Source organism: Athene cunicularia (genome assembly GCF_003259725.1).
Source record: "Athene cunicularia isolate RWA chromosome 11 unlocalized genomic scaffold, athCun1 chr11_part1, whole genome shotgun sequence".
Classification (NCBI taxonomy): Eukaryota; Metazoa; Chordata; class Aves; order Strigiformes; family Strigidae; genus Athene; species Athene cunicularia.
This window is the reverse complement of record NW_020799113.1, coordinates 18,037,867-18,058,466: the sequence shown is the minus strand read 5'-3', so window position 1 is coordinate 18,058,466 and position 20,600 is coordinate 18,037,867. Positions and strand designations below refer to the sequence as shown.

Genomic DNA, 20,600 nt, shown 5'->3' with positions numbered 1-20,600 from the left:
GTGTGATGCAGTATAGCATTTTGGCTCTACAACAGGCATAAGAATTAAACCTTGCAGCACTTCCACTGCATAGGCCTGAATGTGCTCATATATACTTCAACAACTCCCGTAACCTGGAGAAACAGCTATAATAAATACATTGAGTGTCATCACTGTACAGGAAGTCATTGCACAAGGCATTTCTCAGAGCAAAAGAGGAAATAAACACCATGTCCTAGGCATTATCACCTCTAGGAAAGGCAGCATCAATGTGGAAAGGGTTGGAGCAAGTGTGCTGTGCCTTATGAAACACAGCTTCTCTTTTCAAACAGATGACAAACACTGTGAGCCTCCTGACCTTACAAAATACTGCAGTAGAAATACAACATGTATTTCTCCTGGAAATTCTAAGCAAGCATTTCCTATTGTCTATTTTTTCTATATTCTCAATACAGTCCTCTTAAATTCCCCTAGTTTATTGAATACATAATAATTTTAGGGACACTCCACCCTCCCTTTTTTTTTTTTTTTTAAAGGAATAAATGGTTCTTGCTTTCGACTTACCCTCTTCCTAGACTCTTCAATGGCTGACAGCAATGCATTATCTTTTTCATTCTTCAGGAATCCCTGCAGAAAAGGAGAAACAGAGCTTCAGACAAAAAAAAAATCATCCTTGCACTAACATCAGATACATATCATAGTACTCTGCTCTTTCAACTCTGAGAAGTGCTGGGAGCTCTCTCCCCAATCCACTCCCGAGAAGTTTAAAGGTCACGTTACTTCACCAGAGGTACAGCAAGATGCCCATACAGAGCAACATGAAAATGAAAATGCATTAATCCCCTGGTTTAATATGCATTAAATCCTAGTGAAATGCCCTGCTTCTATTCTCTTTTATCTCTGTGTCCCAGCAACTGCTTCTTCTTGCTCTCCATTTGAGGGAGCTAGGATGAAAGCTGGTAGGAGCGATAAGCCAAGATAAGATTGTTGGACTTGAGTACATTGGGGGGAATAAAAAAAGGAGGTTTTGACTTGGCAGCTCCAGGCAGGAGTGGAGCTCGTGGAGGCCCGATAGGAACTGTGAAAAAGAGCCTTAAAAATAGTCAGTTGAGGAAGGATGGAAATAACTAAACAGTTGGAAAGCATACAGGAAAAGTTTACGGCACAGCCTCTCTCCATGCATACAGCTGGAGTGGGTAAAAAATAATACATAAGAATAGTATTTCTAATTTTCAGAGTATCAATAAATCCCAAAGAGGTCAGATGTACATGAACAGACTGATATAAATGACCCCTTAGCTCCTTATCCCAAAGGTTACTCTGTGACCCATACTTGATAACATACCATATTTTGAATTTTAAACAAATAGCCATGGGGTAAACTGCAGTAACACATAGGCACAGGATACACAACTGCAGGAGCATCTGACTGAACTTGTCAGGAATTGGGAGGCTTTTGTGTCCTTTGTTCCCATCTTTCCGCAAATAAATGTTTCCTGCCCCGACAATCTGACAATATCGCTATTGATCCATACAACCTAGGTAGAGCTCAGCAGGTCCAGAGCAACACAGATCCTGTGGCACAACAGAAACTTGCTGTCATAGGAATTTAGACCTTTGAGAAAATATATTTATGGTCAGTCTTAGAAACAGTCCTGCAGCAGTACTACATGTAGCCACAGGTATCACAGATGGCTGCTTAGCTCTGGGAGGTGAGAAGGGTTTGAAATCTCCTCAAACTGAAAAAATCTGTCAGGAAACTCTACTGCATAGGTCTGCCGTCTGCCTTCCTGCTACCCAGCACTGGTATGGGAAATAAAGGGCACTGCACCCCTTCCTTCTGAAATATGTAGAACAAGCATTTGAGGTATGAGACAGCCTGTGACCCCTTTCAGCTGGAAATAGAAACATGATCCCTTTCTGTATACCAGATAGAGAACGATCTGCCATCCTCTGAGACACATGTGACACAGTCCCCCCAGAATCACATACTGAAGGAAGTGGCCACTTCTACACAGCCTATTCTTCATTTCATCGTCCATCATGTCTCGCCTTATTTTTAGGCAATGCCCACAGAGAAATCACAGTTACAATCTGAAAAAGGGAAGCTAAATCCAGATCCTTGCACATGTCTGGGGACCAACTATTACAGCAGCTGTCACCAAGGCAAGGGCTGCTGCAGGCACCCATCCAGGCCAAGACCCTAGCTCAGCTCTGTGCATGAGAGGAGGTGGGGGGGATGAAGACACAGCTTTGTAAGGTTTGTCTGGGTCTGCATCATGAGTGAAAGGACTTTGGGAGGGCAACAAGTTTTTGGTTTGTCTTTTTTTTTTTTTAAATTTCCCCACCTCCAAACTAAATTGGAAAAAAATTATCGGGAATTATAACAAGCAGTGCTTCTAGACCTTCAAAGCACACACCAATATATGAGCTGAAAATACAGCCACCTGTCTGATGCTGCAGAGAATGCTCTGCTTGCCAAATTCTAACAACACTGCTTGCTAATTTTGCAGGCATAAAAAGCCCACTGTCTCCCAGATGCAGACCTACAGCTATCTGGAGGCGATGGAAGGTGCTGAGCACACCATGCCAGGTACCACAGCTGGCAGAGGTCCTGGGTGCCCTGGCTTCCTGCTTGCTCTGTGAGCACTGGGCTCCTGAAAGCCCTGAGAGATACAAGTTCTTACTGTCCTCCATCCTCTCCACTCTCCTTGGAGGGATGTGTGCCCTGAGCTGAGTTGGTACCTGCCTAGAAAGGTACACACCAACGATGATAATCAGCAGAGTAATTTAAGATGTGCTTGAACTTCCCCCAAAGTCAGTAAATCCAGGCTGAGTGTCTGTCTTAATGAAACCTCCTAGCTCCCAGAGAGTTCACTAGGTCCGTTTATGGGATTACATTACACCAAACGCCAATTAGGGGATGATAACTGTCCTTTTCAATCTCAGTAACTACTCCTTTTGTAAATGAAAATCCTCACACATTCCAAATAATATCTGTAATGCCTCACCGAGAAAAGGTACATTTTAAAAGTGTTGCCCTATGCTTTGCGCTATGGCTGTAGAAGGACAATTGTGGCTTCAGTTAATTACAGGCTAATTGTTAAACCTCAGAAGAGTTTCATAGCTGATGCAGGGGCTCCTGCTACTGCTCACAAGACTGCTCCTGCTTAGACCAAATCAGAGATCCTGGAGTTGTCACTCCAGGCTTTGGTGGCCAAAATTTCCACGTTAAGAAAGCAAGGAGTGTCCAGCTGCTGCAACAATATTTATTCCCATTGTTTATTGCATTGCCACCTAGTGGTGCACTATGCTTTGGTCACTGGACATTTAGATTTCATGGATGCATGAGTGCATACAAATGTCCACCTGCTATAAGAAAAAGCAGAGCTCACTGGAACAAGGTTGGGCAGAAAGATGAAGAGATGTGCTTTATGCTAGAGAACTTTGGTCCTCAAAAAATCCCAGGCCACATAACAGCTTTAAGGGTTCATATATTTCTTCAGTCTGGGCCTTGAACACTGCTGGTTGTGCTCACCAAGTTACATCTGCCCTAAAAGCTTTCTGTGATCCCAGAGGTAAAGTTTGACTTTTCCACGAACACTGGCAGACTGTAACAAGGATATGGAGTTACAGCATTCAACACGCACAGGGAGTACACGGCCCATATTGCAGGAGCTGCCCTCTCAGGGGAGATGCTACTGATTGTACAACGAGCAACTAGACATAGCTTCGTATTCAGTATTGAAAGACACAAGCGGGAAGAGAACAGAGATATTGTTAGCAGACAAAGGGCTATTTCACAGTGGCAGATGGCAAAGACAGGAATAGCTAACACAAATATCGCTAAAACCTCAGAGGTGAAATCCTCACCTTGCAGCTCTCTGTGCACAAGCTTGGCCATTGCAGGGATCCCAACGTAGCCTGAATTTTGCTTGAAAGTGAAAATTTATCTTATTTCCCTGAGGCAGATTTACAAGAAAAGCTCACAGAGCCCTAATATCACACCATGCCATCCTGCTTTAGTGAGTGGCATTTAATTTTCCTCTCTGTTACTGTGGGACTCCCACACATTCTTCCTGCGTCTAGTTTGGAAGGGAAGCAGCACAATCCTTCTCCATCACAGGTTCTCTGCAACACTTACTGCTGAACATTTCCTATACATGATTTGTACAATATCTGTCGAGATGGTGTTTGCAAAACAGGGACACAGGCATAGAAATACACCCACTCTCCCACCTTCAGGTTCCCACCTCCCAGCTAGTTCCACTTATTCTTGCACGTCTATTGGCTCTCAGCATCGTTCCCCAGCACATTCCAGTTCCTCCTGGATCTCCTCCCCCTTGGAGTCCAGTCTGATCATGTCACATTCTCCCCTCTCTGCTGAAATCCAGCCCCACTCTGTCTCGTACAAGGATGGTTTGTAAGAGGGGTCCCACCAGAGGAGGGGCAGGACCTCTGGGAGCCTGTGCCATTTCCCTGTTCTCACCACACTCCTTGCTCCACTGTCATTTCTCATCTCGGGTAGCCTCTGTCTGACACAGGCTGGTGTGACAGGAACTGGCACCTGCCTTGCTCCAGACTGAATTCCAGCATGGAAGTGTTCCAGTAACTAATTCATTATCAGTACGAAAGGGCACGCATGCACTGATGGTCTCTTTGACAGGAGATTGAAAGTCTCTTCCATTTACAGCAGTAAATGAGGTTAGTAAACTCTCTCCTGGCTGATAGAAGTCTCTTAATTACTTCCATCAGCCAGGCCATACTTTTAATACTTGATCTTAGTATTCAAGCTGTCAAGAGAAGGTGAATGTTGCCAAATAGTATACCGAGGCCTTGGATGTTGACAGCAATGCTTACTTTTTCACTGGCATGGGAAGAAAGGAGAAAAATCAAATGAACAATCTGGGGCCATTTCAAGTCAATTGCTCTTTGATTAAAATATATCCAAGTGCTGGATTTCCAGTAGATCCAGTGAATCCTGTAAAGGACTAACAGGGATGATGATAATATGGTTAACAAAAATCACTTTTCAGCAACGGTTTGGGAACAGCAGTTCCAGATGAAGCACCCAATTTTATTACCTCTACTAGCAATCTTAAGAAACAATCTACTAAATACAATCCTACTGTAAGGAGGCACACGTCTGAGCATGTTCCTAGGCTGGTGCACCCTGGCACAGCATTCCTAGCCACGTTCTCTCTAGAAACAGAGAATAAAGCAGAACTACCTGGAGCCCACTGTCACAATAACAGAACATACTATATATTACTGCTTTTTTAATCCAAATTACTGTTTATGCTGACAGAGGTATTAATGCTTGCTGGCTGGCTTTAAATAGACGGACCCAGGGGCCCATTCCCTTCCAAACTAAAGCATTCCTGAGATGGGGATGTGCCAGTGTAGCATGGACAATATTTTTCTCTATTGAGACTCTTCTTTTGCAAGCATCACACCAGCATCTCTTGGAAGCTTCTGTAGGTCTCTTAAGATTTGTTTTGCAGAAAGCATCAGCTTTGCTAAAAACACACAGATAAGCTGCTTTAGTACATACCTTGGCCTGTGCAGTAGTGTCCTTCAAAGCAGCAAGGCAGCTGCCCAAAGATCAGCTACCAAATGCAATGAGCTAAGAGCATTTGTGAAATTGGCTTCTCTTTAGAGGACTTCAGATGGCAAAATTGCTACAGAGCCAAAGAACACCGAGAGCCCAAGTGCAGAGATCCTCAGAGAGGAAAAGAACCCAAGGAAGGCTGATTTACCAGTCAGCCTCACCTCAAAGCTGTGTGAGAGACAAGGACCAAATCACTGTATGCAGATGCAAAGGTCCACTGAAAAGCAAGGTCTGATGAGGCTTGTCCCCACAGCTCTGTACAGTGTTCAATTCAAGGATTTAGCAATACAAAATTTTCCTAGCCTAAGACAGCTGAGCTTATCAAACTACAATATACATTTTTCAAGCTCCTTACAACCATGTTTAGAACAGGAAATCCTACAGTATTTTTCCAAAAATTTAATTCACTGTTGACTTAACAGGAGAAAAAGCAGGGAAAAAAACAGAAGGGTTTACAGTTTTCTAAGACCCAAGAGCCAGTTGTTGCATCAGAGACTTTCAAAGCAACAGCCACATTGAAGCTGAAGAGGGAAAAACCTGCAGACTAATAGCTATAGCAGAAAACTGTGCTAATACAGACAAACACCGGGCTTGGGGAAGATTTGCTGCTCTGTGACCTGCCTTCACTGGCATCTCGAACCACATTCCCCCATGCACCGTGACTGTGCTCCACACTTGTCACCAATACTCCAATTCAATTTGTTTGAAAGTCAAGGTAGGAGAGCTCTCCCCCACCCTTCAAGCAGATAGCATTTCAGTGGCAGTAAGTTGTTAAAATATACAAACCCTGGCCTCAGCCTAATCCCTGCTCCATTGCGTGACTAGTAACATTTTTAAAGATTATTTCACTTTCTTTAAAGCTGTTTTCTACTCCAGTAAAATCAAGTTTTGCAGAGCTGCAATACTGTCTCCTCTCATGATGGAGGAGCAGCAACACGGACCCTGCTCTGGTGGCAGCAAGAGCTGATGTGCCCTGTGCTAGAGTCCGCGCGCATCGGCAAGGGGCACAACTCCCTGCGCAGGCTCGGCGCGCGGCAGCGCGCACTGCGGAACCAAGAAGGGGTGCTGCCCTTTGCGTGCAAGCCTTCTTCGACAGGTCGCGTGCATTGGGGAAGATGCACAGCAGCAACCTTTGCTGGAGACAATTCTGGGGCAGGAACAGGGCTTCCCTGCCCTACCATCGGCATGGCATTGATGTACTGCTCAGCTTTGAATACAGCCTTTAATCTGTGTTGCAGAGCAAGCCTTCAGCAAATATTTACAAAGTGCTCTCTGCCGCAGGTTAGTGCCAGCAATACAAAAAATCTAGTACATTTTTTTTTTTATAATTTTACTGGTTTAGACTGTTTGATCTGTGAAACTCATGCAGTTTTCACAGTAATCTTCAGACCGTATCCAGGAACACTGGATTTTGCTGTGTTGGATAAATACCATTATTCCTTCTAGCCGTGACAGGAAAAACTCAAACTGCCGAAAAAAGCACTCCTCAGGAAATCACAGATCAGCTCCTAACAGAAGCAGGGGCAGATGGTGCATGCTCTTTGACTCTTGCTGGGACCGTTTGGATCTGGCAAGTGAAGATTGGAACTGTGCTCCTTAAACATGCAGGCTTCGAAGGAAGAAATACAAAAACCTCTTAGCTCCCGCTTCAGCCAGGAGACCATCCATTAAGCGCAGAACACTAATATCAAACCATCAGTTAATATCAAACCATCCCCCAGCACTGAAAGGCACCATCATATCCCACACCCAACCACAGCCTTTCAAAACGCATTTGCAACATGTGGCCATCAAGGAGAGGGCACAGCATTTGCAGCCAATACAAGCAACAGTTACAATGAAATATACAGGGAGGACAGCTTTATCACGCTGGAAAAGTCTAGAAAAATACCACTGCTCACATTTCCTGCTGGAATATTGTGCCAGGCACTCACACAACAGCCCCAAAACTGACCTCTGTGACAATGAACTACATGTTCTGCATATAAACAGGGATCACCACTGCTGGCACAAAACATGACTCTGCTCAATTTTAGCTTCTTCTAATTCAATGTAGGATGCTCAGTGAGTTCAGGCCTTCAAACATTACAAATCTCAGTATTTCACTTGAAATTATACTTATAAGTGGCTTAACTCCTAACAAAGCATGGAAACTCACTGCAGGGTTCCTATGCATTTTAAGATTTTTATAAATTACATCAGAGAAATTTTCAAGATTTAAGAAACCCAAGCATGATGATTAAATTGAGTGAAGTAGGACACTTGGCTCTGAAAAACACCAAAGTATATCAAGCATCACAATATACATAATTTATATCTTATATAACATAGCTAATTATTAAAATATTAGTAATTATTCAAACTATTTGTTGTGTCTTTCCCCTTCATCAGAGCAAAACCAAAATAACTTAAATTACACAGATTAGCGTCTCCTTTTCAGGCTCTTTTAAAAAATCTTTGCGGTGTCATGTTAGACTGCACAGCGCATGGAAATGCTGTTAGAAGTGGTTCTAGTAGGTTTTTTGGGGTTTTTTTCCAAACACTTTAATGGCATAAAACTAAGATTTTTTTTTTTCAGCAAAGTTACTCAGAATGAGGTTCTCTTCCACATACAATTATCAGCCTCCACCGCACAAATCATTTTTGACAGCAATTGTTAATGCAACTCAAAAATAGTGTAAGCAACTGTGCTACCTTCTCTAGGGATTCTCTCTTTCTCCCCAGGTATATACTTATTTTCTTTCTCTCTACAATGCAACTGAAAGCCGTTCAACAAGAATCTCAGGTCCTGACAAGCTACAAAGGAAATCTGTACAGTAACAAAACAAAGTTTGAATAACCCTAACCTGCTTAAAGTCATGCAAGAAAAACAATGGAAAAAAAAAATCTGAACTAGAGAAAGAAGGTGGACAGACTCTTGCCAGTTACAACAGTAGGAAATGTTACTCAAGAGCCACCAGAAAGAGTGTGTTCAGCTGGCTAACACCGGTACATCACACTGAAAGCATCTCAAACAGTATTTCTGTTTGTCTTAATAAACAAACCAAAACGTCACAAAAGGGATTAAATGCAACATCACCTCACTTGGAACACAACTTCTTGAGTGAGGGAAGCTCTCCGCACAGATCAGGCCAGCAGGACCAGTGGCAAGACCCACAGAAAGCCCATCTCCTTTGGCACTGGCGTTTCACCATCAGCAACGGCATCCGCAGAGCGAACAAACCACACAATCTGAAATCTGAGCTTATTCATCATGTTTCCAAATGCATGGATATATTATTCTCAAAATTTCAAAATGCAGAGGGATGACCTTGGTGTGGGGATTTGTTCAGTGCCATGACAAGTGGCTACAGTCTCTCCCCTGCGCTACACATGTCATTGTATTAGCATTCTGATTAAAAAATACAGCCCTACAAAAATCATAAACGTGTCAAGAGATTCAAAATCAAAGCAAAACTCAGGGCTTTGGCTATTTTTTTGAGTTTAATTTAAATACATGAAATTGAGGTAATTCCAATGGGCTTGAGATCCACAATGCAACCCTGTATTTAAAATATTTATAGCATGCAAACAAAGATAATTTCTGATCATCCACTGGAATATCCGCCTCTCTGGTATCACGCTTTTTAAGGAAATAGTGATAAAAAACTAGTAGATTTAATTTATTTAAAAGTCTTTATTGTATAGTCGTAACTAATCCTGTAATGCAATACCCCTTGCTTAAAACATCCTTGCATTAGGCAAGATGCCCTCAAATTAAGCCATCGAAACTAATTTCACTGATGACGCCATTTTCTTATTTCTTTCGCTGCCATTTTAGCATCATGGTTACTTCACATTTTCATCAATAAGTAGCTGCGCATTCTTCCCCCTCTAAGAGAAAAGCATGCTCAAATAAAGCAGTGACAAGTAAAACCTATATGCTGAATTTCTGCCCATGTCACGTCCTTGCATGGCAGGGGCAGGGATGAAGCACACAGTTGCCATTGCAGACCACACCTCAATGTACTGTACCGAGAGCTGGCGAGAAGTCTCCAGAGATGGTGTAAGCTGAGAAACAAGCCACTGGAAATCTGTCAGCACCACGCGAAAAATTGATAAAGCTAAGGAAAGTGGAGTGTCCAGCGCTGTTAGAGGAGGATAGGTTTCTTTCTGAATACTACAGAAAACACTAACTAAAAAGGGAGTAGTTTGAGAAAAAAAGTAAAAGGCATAAAGGAGGCATACTGACAAGCTTGCAGTGTCCGTTGCTGGACTAATTGTACATTAGCATCAACATATAGGCAGATATAATAACCCACTTAAACCTGACAGCAGAAAATTCACTTCTCGGGATCACATCTGAAAGCCAAACCGCTGTCCCTATCAGTTGATGAAGTATTTCCCACCCTGAAACAGCACATTTCTGATGGAACACCAGCAAGAAGGACAAATTATTAAACAAACCTGCTACTCAATAACACGCTGTCCCCTCTAACCCACTTCTCAAATTTTAGTGCACTCCTTCAGTCTCCCCAGCCCCTCAAAGCGCTTTATCCTTCTGCCTGGCTGGCAGCACATAACATTGCTGTTTGTGAGAAACTGGGATGTTCTCAGACTTCATTGGAAAGCAGAAACATTACTGGTCTTTCCATACCTCTTCCTTCACAATTACAGACGCATAAAAACAGTTAAATGTCTTCAAGTTAGTCTGAAACTATGCAAAAAAATAGTAATGAAAAACATTGGTTGTCTTTACCTCCTCTGGATGCAAGTAACAAGCCTGGCAATGCTGAGTCTGACACTCTCCCTGTTCTTGGGTCGACTCAAGCAGAAGGATTTCAGCTGTCGTGCCCGCATCCCACAGCTGAAAGCCTGCATACCACCTTCCTGAACATTCCTCAGGAGCACTAGTTATTTTTCTGCTTTGGTAAAAAAAAAAAAAAAATAAAAGCCAAGCAGAAATCTTCCAGCCTCGATCTGTATTTCAGACACAAAGTGATGCATGCAGCAAACGCTCGCTGCCTCGAAGGGACAACGCCTGGTTCAGAGACATCAAAATCCTGTCAGCACTGTAAAGGCGATAACCAAGTTAAACCGGGATGCAAATCTTAAACCCCAGCATAGGTGGATTTCCTTAGTGCTGTACCTCCACAGTGTTGTAATTTGAAGTCTCCCAGAAAAACCCACACAGGAATAAAAAAAAACAACCTTTCCAAAGTTAAATATAATTTATTTCGCTGATAGTGGCTGGCTAACACTACAAAGAAAGAGCCAAGATTACAAGCATTGTAGTGTGAAGAATACAGGCTTTTTTTTTTTTTTTTTAAAATACACTGGAATTTCAAGAAAATGAGCAAATTTGAAGTTCAGTCCTCTTTAATAACATGAGATGATTTGGCAAAACTGTCTACCCAAGGTAGAAAGACAAGCCCAAATTAGCTATCCCATTCTTCCTAAATATTTGTAAATAAATCATAGCTACTTTGTTCACCTAAATAGGTATTTTCAACATGGCAGCGTGTCCCTTGGAATAAATATAAATATTTTACTGACACTGAAATCAAGCAATTTGGAGTTCATACATGTCATGATATATTTAAATCCTCAATTTAAACATGCCGTGGTCTTTAGAAATGGTGTTTCCTTAATACATTACTGATACATTTCACAAAGTTAAATAATTAAGTTACCTATGAATTATTAATTACAGATCATTAAAATAAAACACAAGTCTGGAATATGCCTGTTGTAATTATATAATTTACATTTCAGAATGTTAGACATTATAAAGCTCAGAGAGAAAGACATTTATGAAAATTCTCTGCTGCAACAAATGATATGTTATAATAAACACTTTATCCTTTTCAGCTTATTTCTTCTATTGTGTAATAAACCTAAGGTTTAAACTTTCCAGACTTGGGGCATGAGATCAGTGTGTTGAGGATACACCGGAGACAAAAGGTTTCCATTTTTCTCCTCCGGCTGTACTCCACCCTTGCTAAGGAACTCTCTAGCAGTGCGTGCCTTTATTTGCACGTTGCATTAACAAGGCACACAAGCTTTCGGACTCTAATGTAAATGAAATGCCAAGTCCAGATGCTGCCAACAGATATCACTGAAAACCCTGCTAAAAGAGACCTAGAGCTAATTATTAATTACGGTGGCTCAGTCAATTTGCCATACATTAATTTATGGAGCTTAGTTGAACTCTGTCTCCCACCCACTTCAGACAAAGGAAAATAATTTGCCACACTGTACCAACTGCAAGGATAATTGAGCCATCTCCTATATAGGGTCAGTGGAGATGGCTTCCTCCATTTTTTACACATGCAAACCACACATTTCATTGTCTTTTACTTGATTTCTCGCTGAGCTGCTTCTGTGGCAAGATCCCCTTTGCACAGGTAATCTTGTTTAAAAGAGTCAACTTTTCAGCCATGCTATGTCATGCCACTGTTCCCATGTCTCTCCTTCTGAGCATTTCTCAGTTGACAATAAGAAGAGCGCAGAAGATGGCATATAGGCACCTTAATATTGGTGAGGGAGCCCCGAAGGAGGCAAGTCATCCTCTGCTGCAAGAGCCCCCATGCCATCCCAGCACAGCACATTTCATTAACCTGCTTTTCGCCATACAGAGAAAGCAAATTGAAAGGAAAAGAGAAAAAGCAACCCACCCTACACTTTTGTCTCCATACCAAAGGCAGGCAGAGCTTTCAGTTTGCATGCAGCCTCTGAGTCCCTAGATCCGAGAGCATTAAATCAGCTGCCACCCACCCAGCTAGTCACGGCCACCACATTTATATAAATGTTAATTCCCTGACTGCTTCCCTTTACTATGATTTTACTGGCTTAACCCCTTTCATAACGTATACTATTCACTTGAAAGAGAGGTGGGGTCTGGGCTGCAAACTCCAGTTGACTAAGCAAATATACTTCACCACCTCATTTAAGAAACTAACAAAAAAGCAAATCTCCAAGCATCTTCATTTACTTCGGGAAAGTAGAAATATTTTCTATCTTATTTTCATCCCACATTTGAAATCCTTACTTCAAAATAAAATTAAAGGAAGTTTAGAGTGTCTTCTAAATAAATCATAAGTGCATCTATAGGAACAGAGGAAACAGAGTGGACAAGTATCTGCACCACAATGAAAAAAATAAGAGAAAAAAAATCATACTCAAGCAGCATCTTTATTTTTTGAAATATTTCCGTAGACATTTCATAGCCTAGGAAGAGAAAACAGGAATAAAGGCATTCAGAAAGTTATGCTACTGTATTTCTGCCTAAATGAAAAGCAAAGTCAGCAATGTCAAGAGGGTCTTTAAAAAGGCAACACAACTGAAACCCAAAGCAGATACTGGACTGCCCCACCCAACAGCTGCTCTAGCGAAGAATATCAGAAGGTAAAGGCACAGACCTTAAGGTTTCTTTTCTGTGAGCAAAGGATGTTTTCTCCAAAACTACCCACCTGTTCTCTTTAATTACTCACCTACAAATTTAAAAAACCTGCAGCAACAGCACAAAGGAAAACCACCATAGAAGATACCTGAAGGAAAACTCTCATATCAAAGCAAGCTTTTTACCTTCATTTTATATTTTTTTAAATATATACATTCCTACCTGTAGATCTCAGTACTGAGGAGTTACAAACCTGTTAATGCTGGCTGTAACTGCCACACTTCAGTTGCCTGGTATTTAGGCTTACACAGCTGTATCTTTCTGTATTAGCGCTCAAGTTTTCTCATCTTTTAAAAAAAAAAAAAAAAAAAAAAAAAATCAAACCTGCAAGTCCTGAAATGGCTGAGACAGTCAAGAGTCCAGCAAGACAATAAGAAAGCAGCTGCTTTCCACGGCTGAACACCACTGTCTGTAAAGCATCTATTTTTATTTTTTTTTCCAGTGGTGCTTTATTCAAATTCTAGGGAAAGCATCAGTCTGAAACCAGTAACTGATGGGAGTAACAGTTTATAGGTTACAGAAGGATATTTTATTGTTAACGGACTGTACCATGTAAGAATTAGGAGGGGGTGAGGCGGCAGGCAGGCAAGAGGAGAGAGATGCTACTATTTTTTTTTCCCAAGCCACTGCAATTACTCTGATGTGAATTTTTGATGACTTCCGACATATTGCATGGTTAATAATCGTTTCAGCTGTCATGTTTGGTTAATGTGGAAAATGCATTTGCTGCATTGTGATGCAGCACTCCAGCCACAGATTGTAACACCAGTTGTGAAGCTATTCCCTTAACTGAGCTGCATGAATTTGCACATACCATGAGGCTGAAATAAATGGTAGTTTGATTTTTATACAGCAACAGAAAGCTTCTGCCATTTTAGACCCACAGAGCTGTTGAAACAACTTGTACAGGCAGATAATTTTACTGCACATTAATTGGTGTCACTGTTCTTTAAAGGAGAGCTTTGATTCTCTATTGTTTTGCTGGGATTGGTTATTTAGCAGTTAGAAGACTTAGATACTATTTACATTAAACATCGTTCTTTTTTGTAGTTTTTAACAGGTTATTTAATTGTAAGCATATATACCTCAATGTCAGCACTACAAAAAGGCAGCACTGTTACTAATACTGGCTTAGCCCAACTACTTCTTCCTCTATGAGAGTTATGAACGTATTTTATATATAACATGATCTTACAAATGACTGCACATGAGGGGTGAAAACATGCTGCTTACAAATAAATTTTATTTGCAAAGTACCACTTCTTCACCTACACTTTAAACATCAAACAAAAAGTATAAGGTTACATAAAATACTAACATGTGCCTTTCATTGTCGCCAATAGAAAAACAACACTGCAAGCAATCGTGTAATTACAAGAGGGGATGTAAAACAGCAGAGATGAAACCATGCTAAGAGCCAGTCACCCGATGATTAAAGTCAGGCCAGTATATTCCAGCAGTCAGGTGATGGTGCCATCATTACAGTGCAGAAAGCCAGAGAAAAATCGAGAAACGGACCACCCCCATCTTAAAGAAAAAAATTAGAAGCACCAAAGAAATAAGGAATGCATTCGCTAATATGAAAAACGTACAACCGTGAAGAAGCGTTTCACAAAAACGTGAGCGTAACACTATCAGGCAGTTACTTCCACAGGTCCCAAGTGCACATTTAACCCATGGTGCCAATACCGTTCTCGTCTCTCTGCAAACTGCTGGTGACACTCCCAAATGTAAAGTTGTTTCTTTTTAAATCCCAGAATGACAGCCCTACTGCAACAGCACTGCATTTCACAATTCAGTAATTCTGCTTACCAAATGTGTGTCTGGTATTTGCAAACACACATACACAAAAAATTCAGACTTGGGATGTCTACATTTAATTTAATGAAGCACAGAAAGCTATCAGGAGAGCGTTTCACTGTGCATTAACATTGACATATCTGCAGAATCACCACCAATACCACCGATTCATTATTTCCGCTTCTGTTTTAATTAAAACAACGCTGCAGGGGTATAGGTTGGACACAAAGTACCAGTAAAAATGGTGCAGGATATTTTGTACAGAGAAATAACCGAGTCTCTGAATTAACATTTTACTCTCTTGTCTGTGAGCAATTCTCATGAATAGCATTATGCCTGTAGTAGGTGCTCTGTGACTCAGGCTTACCTACCTCAAAGGCACCACTGGGCACCTTGCACAATTCAGAGCTTCATGAGTGGCCAAGTGGTCTCTTAAATACAGTGTATTTCAGCTTTAAACTAGCAAGTTTGATCCTAAGAGTGATTTTCCTCAAACCACTGCAAGGAGTAAACCCTCCCTGGTTGTGACCTGATGAATACGGCACTGAATCCTTGTACCAGGAGTCTCAGGAGTGGAGAAGACAAGTCCAAACCCACTGACCTTAGAGGAAAATCACAGTTGCATTGCAGGGAAAACACTGATGATGACCAGCTACACCCAAGAGTGCAAGCAGAGTCCCTGTTAGGAGAGGAAGGGTACACATTTGCAGGAATAATTAACTCTGGCATTCCTCCTGCATTTCTGAGCAACACACCTGGCGGTGCCCCTGCAACCATGCTCACCTGGGTAACTTGCCACTCACCTCACACACACTGCTCTGGTTTTGGATGGCTTCTCCCCATACTTACCCCCAGCTTGCATAACCCACTAGTGGTGCAGAGCTAGGAGCACAGAAGATACACAGAGCTTCCACTTTATAGCTAGACCTTAAAACAGGTAAAGGTACCTGGAGAGAAAGATGTCTCTTTGGGACAGGCTGTAGCTGTGTCAGGGATTTCAGGAGCGCAGTGATCTGTCTGGAGCTGCTAGCCACAACTTTAAAGATGCTGCTTTTATCAACACACATTCTGTTATTTTCTGGCCATGTAATGTCACTGCAGAAGCTACTCCCAACTGCAGAACTACGCATTACAGATCAGCACAGTTTATATTTTATATATATATATATTGTTTGTTTTACATATTGCATTGCCAGCTCACAATGTTGCAGAAAAAGCTTTCCCAGTGTGGCTCAGCACAGTGCTGTCTACCCTTACCTATGGATATCTTAAAGCAACAGCTTTGAGGGATATGAACAGAAACTACTCACCCCAAATGGCTGTTAAACAACTCTGAGTGGCAACCCAGTTAAGATGTCGGAACTGCTATCTGTTTCACTGGCAATCAATTTAGTGGAGTATTCAGTCAGCTCACGCATCAATCACTTCTGTGCTTAAACGTGACTGTGGGAGGAGAAGGGAGAAAACTACTGTTCAGGGCTGCTGGGCCACAGCTAAGGAAAACCATAAAAGTTTTTCTTCCAAGCAGAAAGCAGCATATACCTAGGTGAATGATGATGCAAAGATCATGCAGAAGCCACTGGAATATGAATATCTCCCGCTGTGTCTGGATCTCTTCCCGCCTCTATCTCTGGGTGTCCACAATGACCTCCTTCCCTCTTTAAGTACAGCTGCATCTCTGCAGTGAAGGAGATTCCTTCACTGTTAACTACAAAAATCAAAGATGCTATCACCCCTAACTTAAATTCATGAAAAAACCCACATAAAATGTGCTAGTCTACAATCACTGTAATCTCTTCTTTCTTTCTTTCACAGTCTTGCACTAGGCAGGGGTAAGGGGAAGAATATTAACAGCATCCCTGGATCTGCTCCTGTATTGGCTCCTTTTTGAAGTCCTACAGCTGTGACACCTGTTATCATCGGCAAATATTAGCCAGCTAAAGTAAAAACCACATCGCTGGCAGCAAGTTAAAACAGCGATAGGTAGCTCCTTCCCAAAAATCTTTTCTTCTCTGCTTAATCCAGTGCCGTAGCAGCAGCAAATACTGCACTGTCATACTGGGTCTGGCGAGTGCCTTAAAGCATTAGCGTCCTTCCTCTGCAAGGCTGGCAGAGTGATAATCCAGCATTAATGACATGCTAGGTCTCTTCAGAAGGAGGGCTGTCATACCCAGCACGCTGCCTCTGTTCCCAGCTCTGCACACTCATTCTCTCCCTTCAGAGGGTTGTAAAAAGAGGAGCCAGAGAGGGTTCAGGAGTCCAATTCAAGCAAGTTGCTGGGAAGAGGATGCACCTCTAGAAGAAAATCCAGGCTAACACCTTTAGATCAATAGTTACATTTATATCCAAACAGTGCAGAGCAAAAAGTCAGATAAGCTGAGTGTATTATTATGCTACTGGCCTATCTGGTAGGGAATTTGGGCTTTGTGGCAGAAGGCCACAACTTTCACAGACCAAGAGATGATCCAGAGTCAAAGCAAAAACTAGAACTGGGAAGTGACCAGCTCCAGTGCCATCTAATACCATCATCACAAAGCTGTCCTCTTGCAGGGAAAAAAACACTAACTCACTCAGACCGGGAGTCGCTGGCTTCTTACAGAGCTGAAAGGAGATCTGAGTCTCAACACAGCTTTCTAGGACTAAGGATGTGAACGCACAGACTGGGAAACACCCCTGACAGCACTGATTTAGAGCAGAGCTTTTTGTGACCAGGCGGATGGAGGGAGAGAGGGAAGAGAAACACAAATCCTGTAAAATTAGAAAAGCGAGGGTTCCAAGCAAGGGAGAGGCAGGGGAAAGCCCAGCCAAGCAGAGAGGATTAGCACCAACACTGGCAGCGCTGTTCCTGCTGTCCACACCCCAATTAACGGTATCGTTTGTCAGGATGAACGGGGAACTTGCACTCAATTCGGCAATTTGACAGTGTCACTGAACTACCTCACGTCCATATTTATCCAAGAGGCAAGAGCAGGAACCAGTTTTAATTAGAGCCTCTTTAACAAAGAGCCAAGGGTATTACCCATGCTCTCACCATCAAGCGATAATTGAGATGTAATCGTTTAAACAAAGCGCAACAAGTGTCCATTTACCCAAAGCCATTGTTAAATATCTACTAGGAGATTATTTTCAAAATTGTAATGTGCCATGAATATGCAAAGCACTTTCCATCTTTAGCACTAAAAGGAATAATCACCTTTTTTTAAAAAAACAAAAAAACCACCACACAACAAAACACACCACACAACTGGAAGCCAAACAGCTATTTTTCAGCAGAATTCGAGGAGTGTTTTAAACATGCCAATGCTAATTTAAAGGGGGTGTGGGGGGGTAAGTGATGGCTCCACTTTTGGGCCATTAAACTCTGCCTGGAAAGCCCTCTTTTGTACAGCATTAATGTGTGCTGTAAGTCTGTAATTATGCAGAGAACATGTTAATTTTTAATTCAGAACGCTAACCCCTTTTTTATATACAAGCCCTGAATGTCAATCCATCTCACAGATGACTGCAAGCACTGACAAGACCAAATTCAACTCTCAGTGGTAAAAGCACGCACTCTCTGGGAGGTTAGACACTGTGCAGTGGAAAGCAAGCATCTTAACTCTGTAGTGAAACAGCTCTTTTCTAAAACTGTCGCCTCAGCATCATGGCAAGCAAAATCCTCTCAACCCCACAGCCTATTAAACACCAGAACCATATGGTCACTGATATTCACACTTTCACTTCAGCTTTCTTAGGTCTAGCTACTGAATTTCTTAACACAATTTCACAAGAAGCTGAATTCCCACATCCCTCACATTCCCAAACACAGGGAAGGGCAGGACAAGGAAGTTAACCTCATGCTGCCTTGAGGCCCACACCATGTTAATGGCTGTCAAACACTAAGCCCATCTTTCATCTCTTCTGACTCCTACTGATGCCTGCAATCCACGGAGGGACCAGACTTAAGAGCACGCTTTGACACAGTCCAGCAATGAATTATTAACTCTAGCGGAAGCCACAAAGCATCAGCTAGTAGCAATCATGATCCTTCTATGATGATTAACCAGAATGCAATTACCAGTGCTCCTGCTTCTCACAAAATGCCTCCGAATTCTCCATCGGACAAAGCCCAAAAGGCACCACACAGGCACGTACACTCACACATATGAAAGCAGAAACAATTCTCTGCTTTTATCCTTGTTTCTTCAGGGTTATGTTATCAATTGCAAATGGTCTGAGAAAGAAAGCTCTGTCTTCCCCCCCACATTACAGCAATTATACACGAACTTACATCACTCTAAGAAGGGTGATGTATGCAGAATCAAACCCATATTCTTAATTTTCACAGCAATTCAATCCATGCAGCCACAGAAATCCGCCAACAGTTTCAGAACCATCCCTTCCCACATTACATCACGTCACAGAGGCCGTTTCCAGCCCAGGGCCTGACTGGGCACATACATGTAAGAAGCTGTGGCTCCCAGCCTGCTCACCAACAGTAGACAGATGACGATAGATGCATTCGGCTCTTACTACCATGAGTGGTGCCCAAAAGGGTGTCCCCAGCCTCCCTCTAGAAGGCAGGCAAATAGGGGCCACCCCGCAAGTTGGATGTAACCTGTGGGCCTCAAGCAGCATCCCAACATACAAGACCACCAACTTGCTCAGTTCTCTCCCAAAGGAGTCCAGACAGTTCCCAATATTAAAGCAAAAGGTGCCAAGGGCAAACAAACACTAGTGATGGACCGAAAAAGGCCCACTGAATCCTAAGACGCACAGGGATGTTTGCTTGGGTTAGCAGCAAAGAGGTAGGGTGAAGACAGCATTTTAGGTTTTCCTTAACAAAGAAGTTAAATTTGTGCTTCTTTAATTACAGCTGACAGCTCTGAAGAAAGTAGCCTGCATGGGAAATGAACACCCACAAGCATGATTGTTAAAATCAACCACGGCAGTGCACGCCTGCTTTGTCAAACCATCCTTGTGTTTTTCATAGTGAAAGTACAACTGAAATCAGTATTGGCATCTCAGTGGGCTTAATTAGAAGTCAGGTCTACTTTATTCAGGTCTTTATACTGCGCTTGTTACATTAATATCCAAGTGCCTTCCAGTCCTGTATTAAGTGACATGACTAACATCTGTCACATGTTGTTAGTTCTCTTCTCCCTTTCCTGGGGGAGTGGAAAGGCAGCATTCAAGGGGATCGTGGAACAGCCAACAACTGGGAGATTCCTCCAGCCCTGGCTCAGCCGCTTCACACAGAGCATGCGCTGGCCATGCCTGCTTGATTAATGGTTTAATGTTATCATCATCACCATAATGATTAAAGAAGCTGTACATATTAAATGATGGGTAAGCACCAAGTCTTCTCCCAGTAACATTTCTATGCAGGATTGACAGAATTGGAAGACAAGCTAAAATCTGTCCTTTGCAGACAGAATCATGTCATTTGGAGTTTTATCATTTCATTTCTCTGCCTGACTCCCCTTGCCTTGTCATCTTACATCAGTCAACACTGAGGATACATCTTCCAGAAGAGGAATTAAAGGTGTCCATCTCTTGAGTTTGACTAAAAAGGAAGACAAAGGCATGAACAGCTTACCCTGCCCTTAAATCCCTTCCCTTAAAGCTACAGAGGTTTCACCTGGAATATCAAAAATAAGAGACTTAAGTCCGTGATTTTATTTTTTTGTGCTCACATGCCTTTCACCTTTCCCAATGATCTTCCACCTGTACATCTCTGCCCTTTCTATGTTGAAAAGTACTTACATCACCCTTGCTTCTGAGTTATCT

The 20,600-nt window shown here is 42.2% G+C and overlaps 1 protein-coding gene across 6 annotated transcripts in view; it reads right to left on the bottom strand.

Annotated features, from left to right (window-relative positions):
• NUP93 (nucleoporin 93) overlaps positions 1-20,600 on the bottom strand; it is an 81,160-nt gene that overhangs the window by 31,872 nt on the left and 28,688 nt on the right. For 3 of the 6 annotated variants that reach the window (XM_026856619.1, XM_026856618.1, XM_026856620.1), the window contains exon 4: positions 544-606. In XM_026856619.1, the coding sequence (XP_026712420.1) occupies positions 544-606 (63 nt within the window). Of the gene's footprint in view, positions 1-543; positions 607-8,669; positions 8,694-13,224; positions 13,299-13,355; positions 13,513-20,600 lie in introns of those variants that run through there. The other 3 variants (XM_026856621.1, XM_026856622.1, XM_026856623.1) reach the window with 3 other exon arrangements.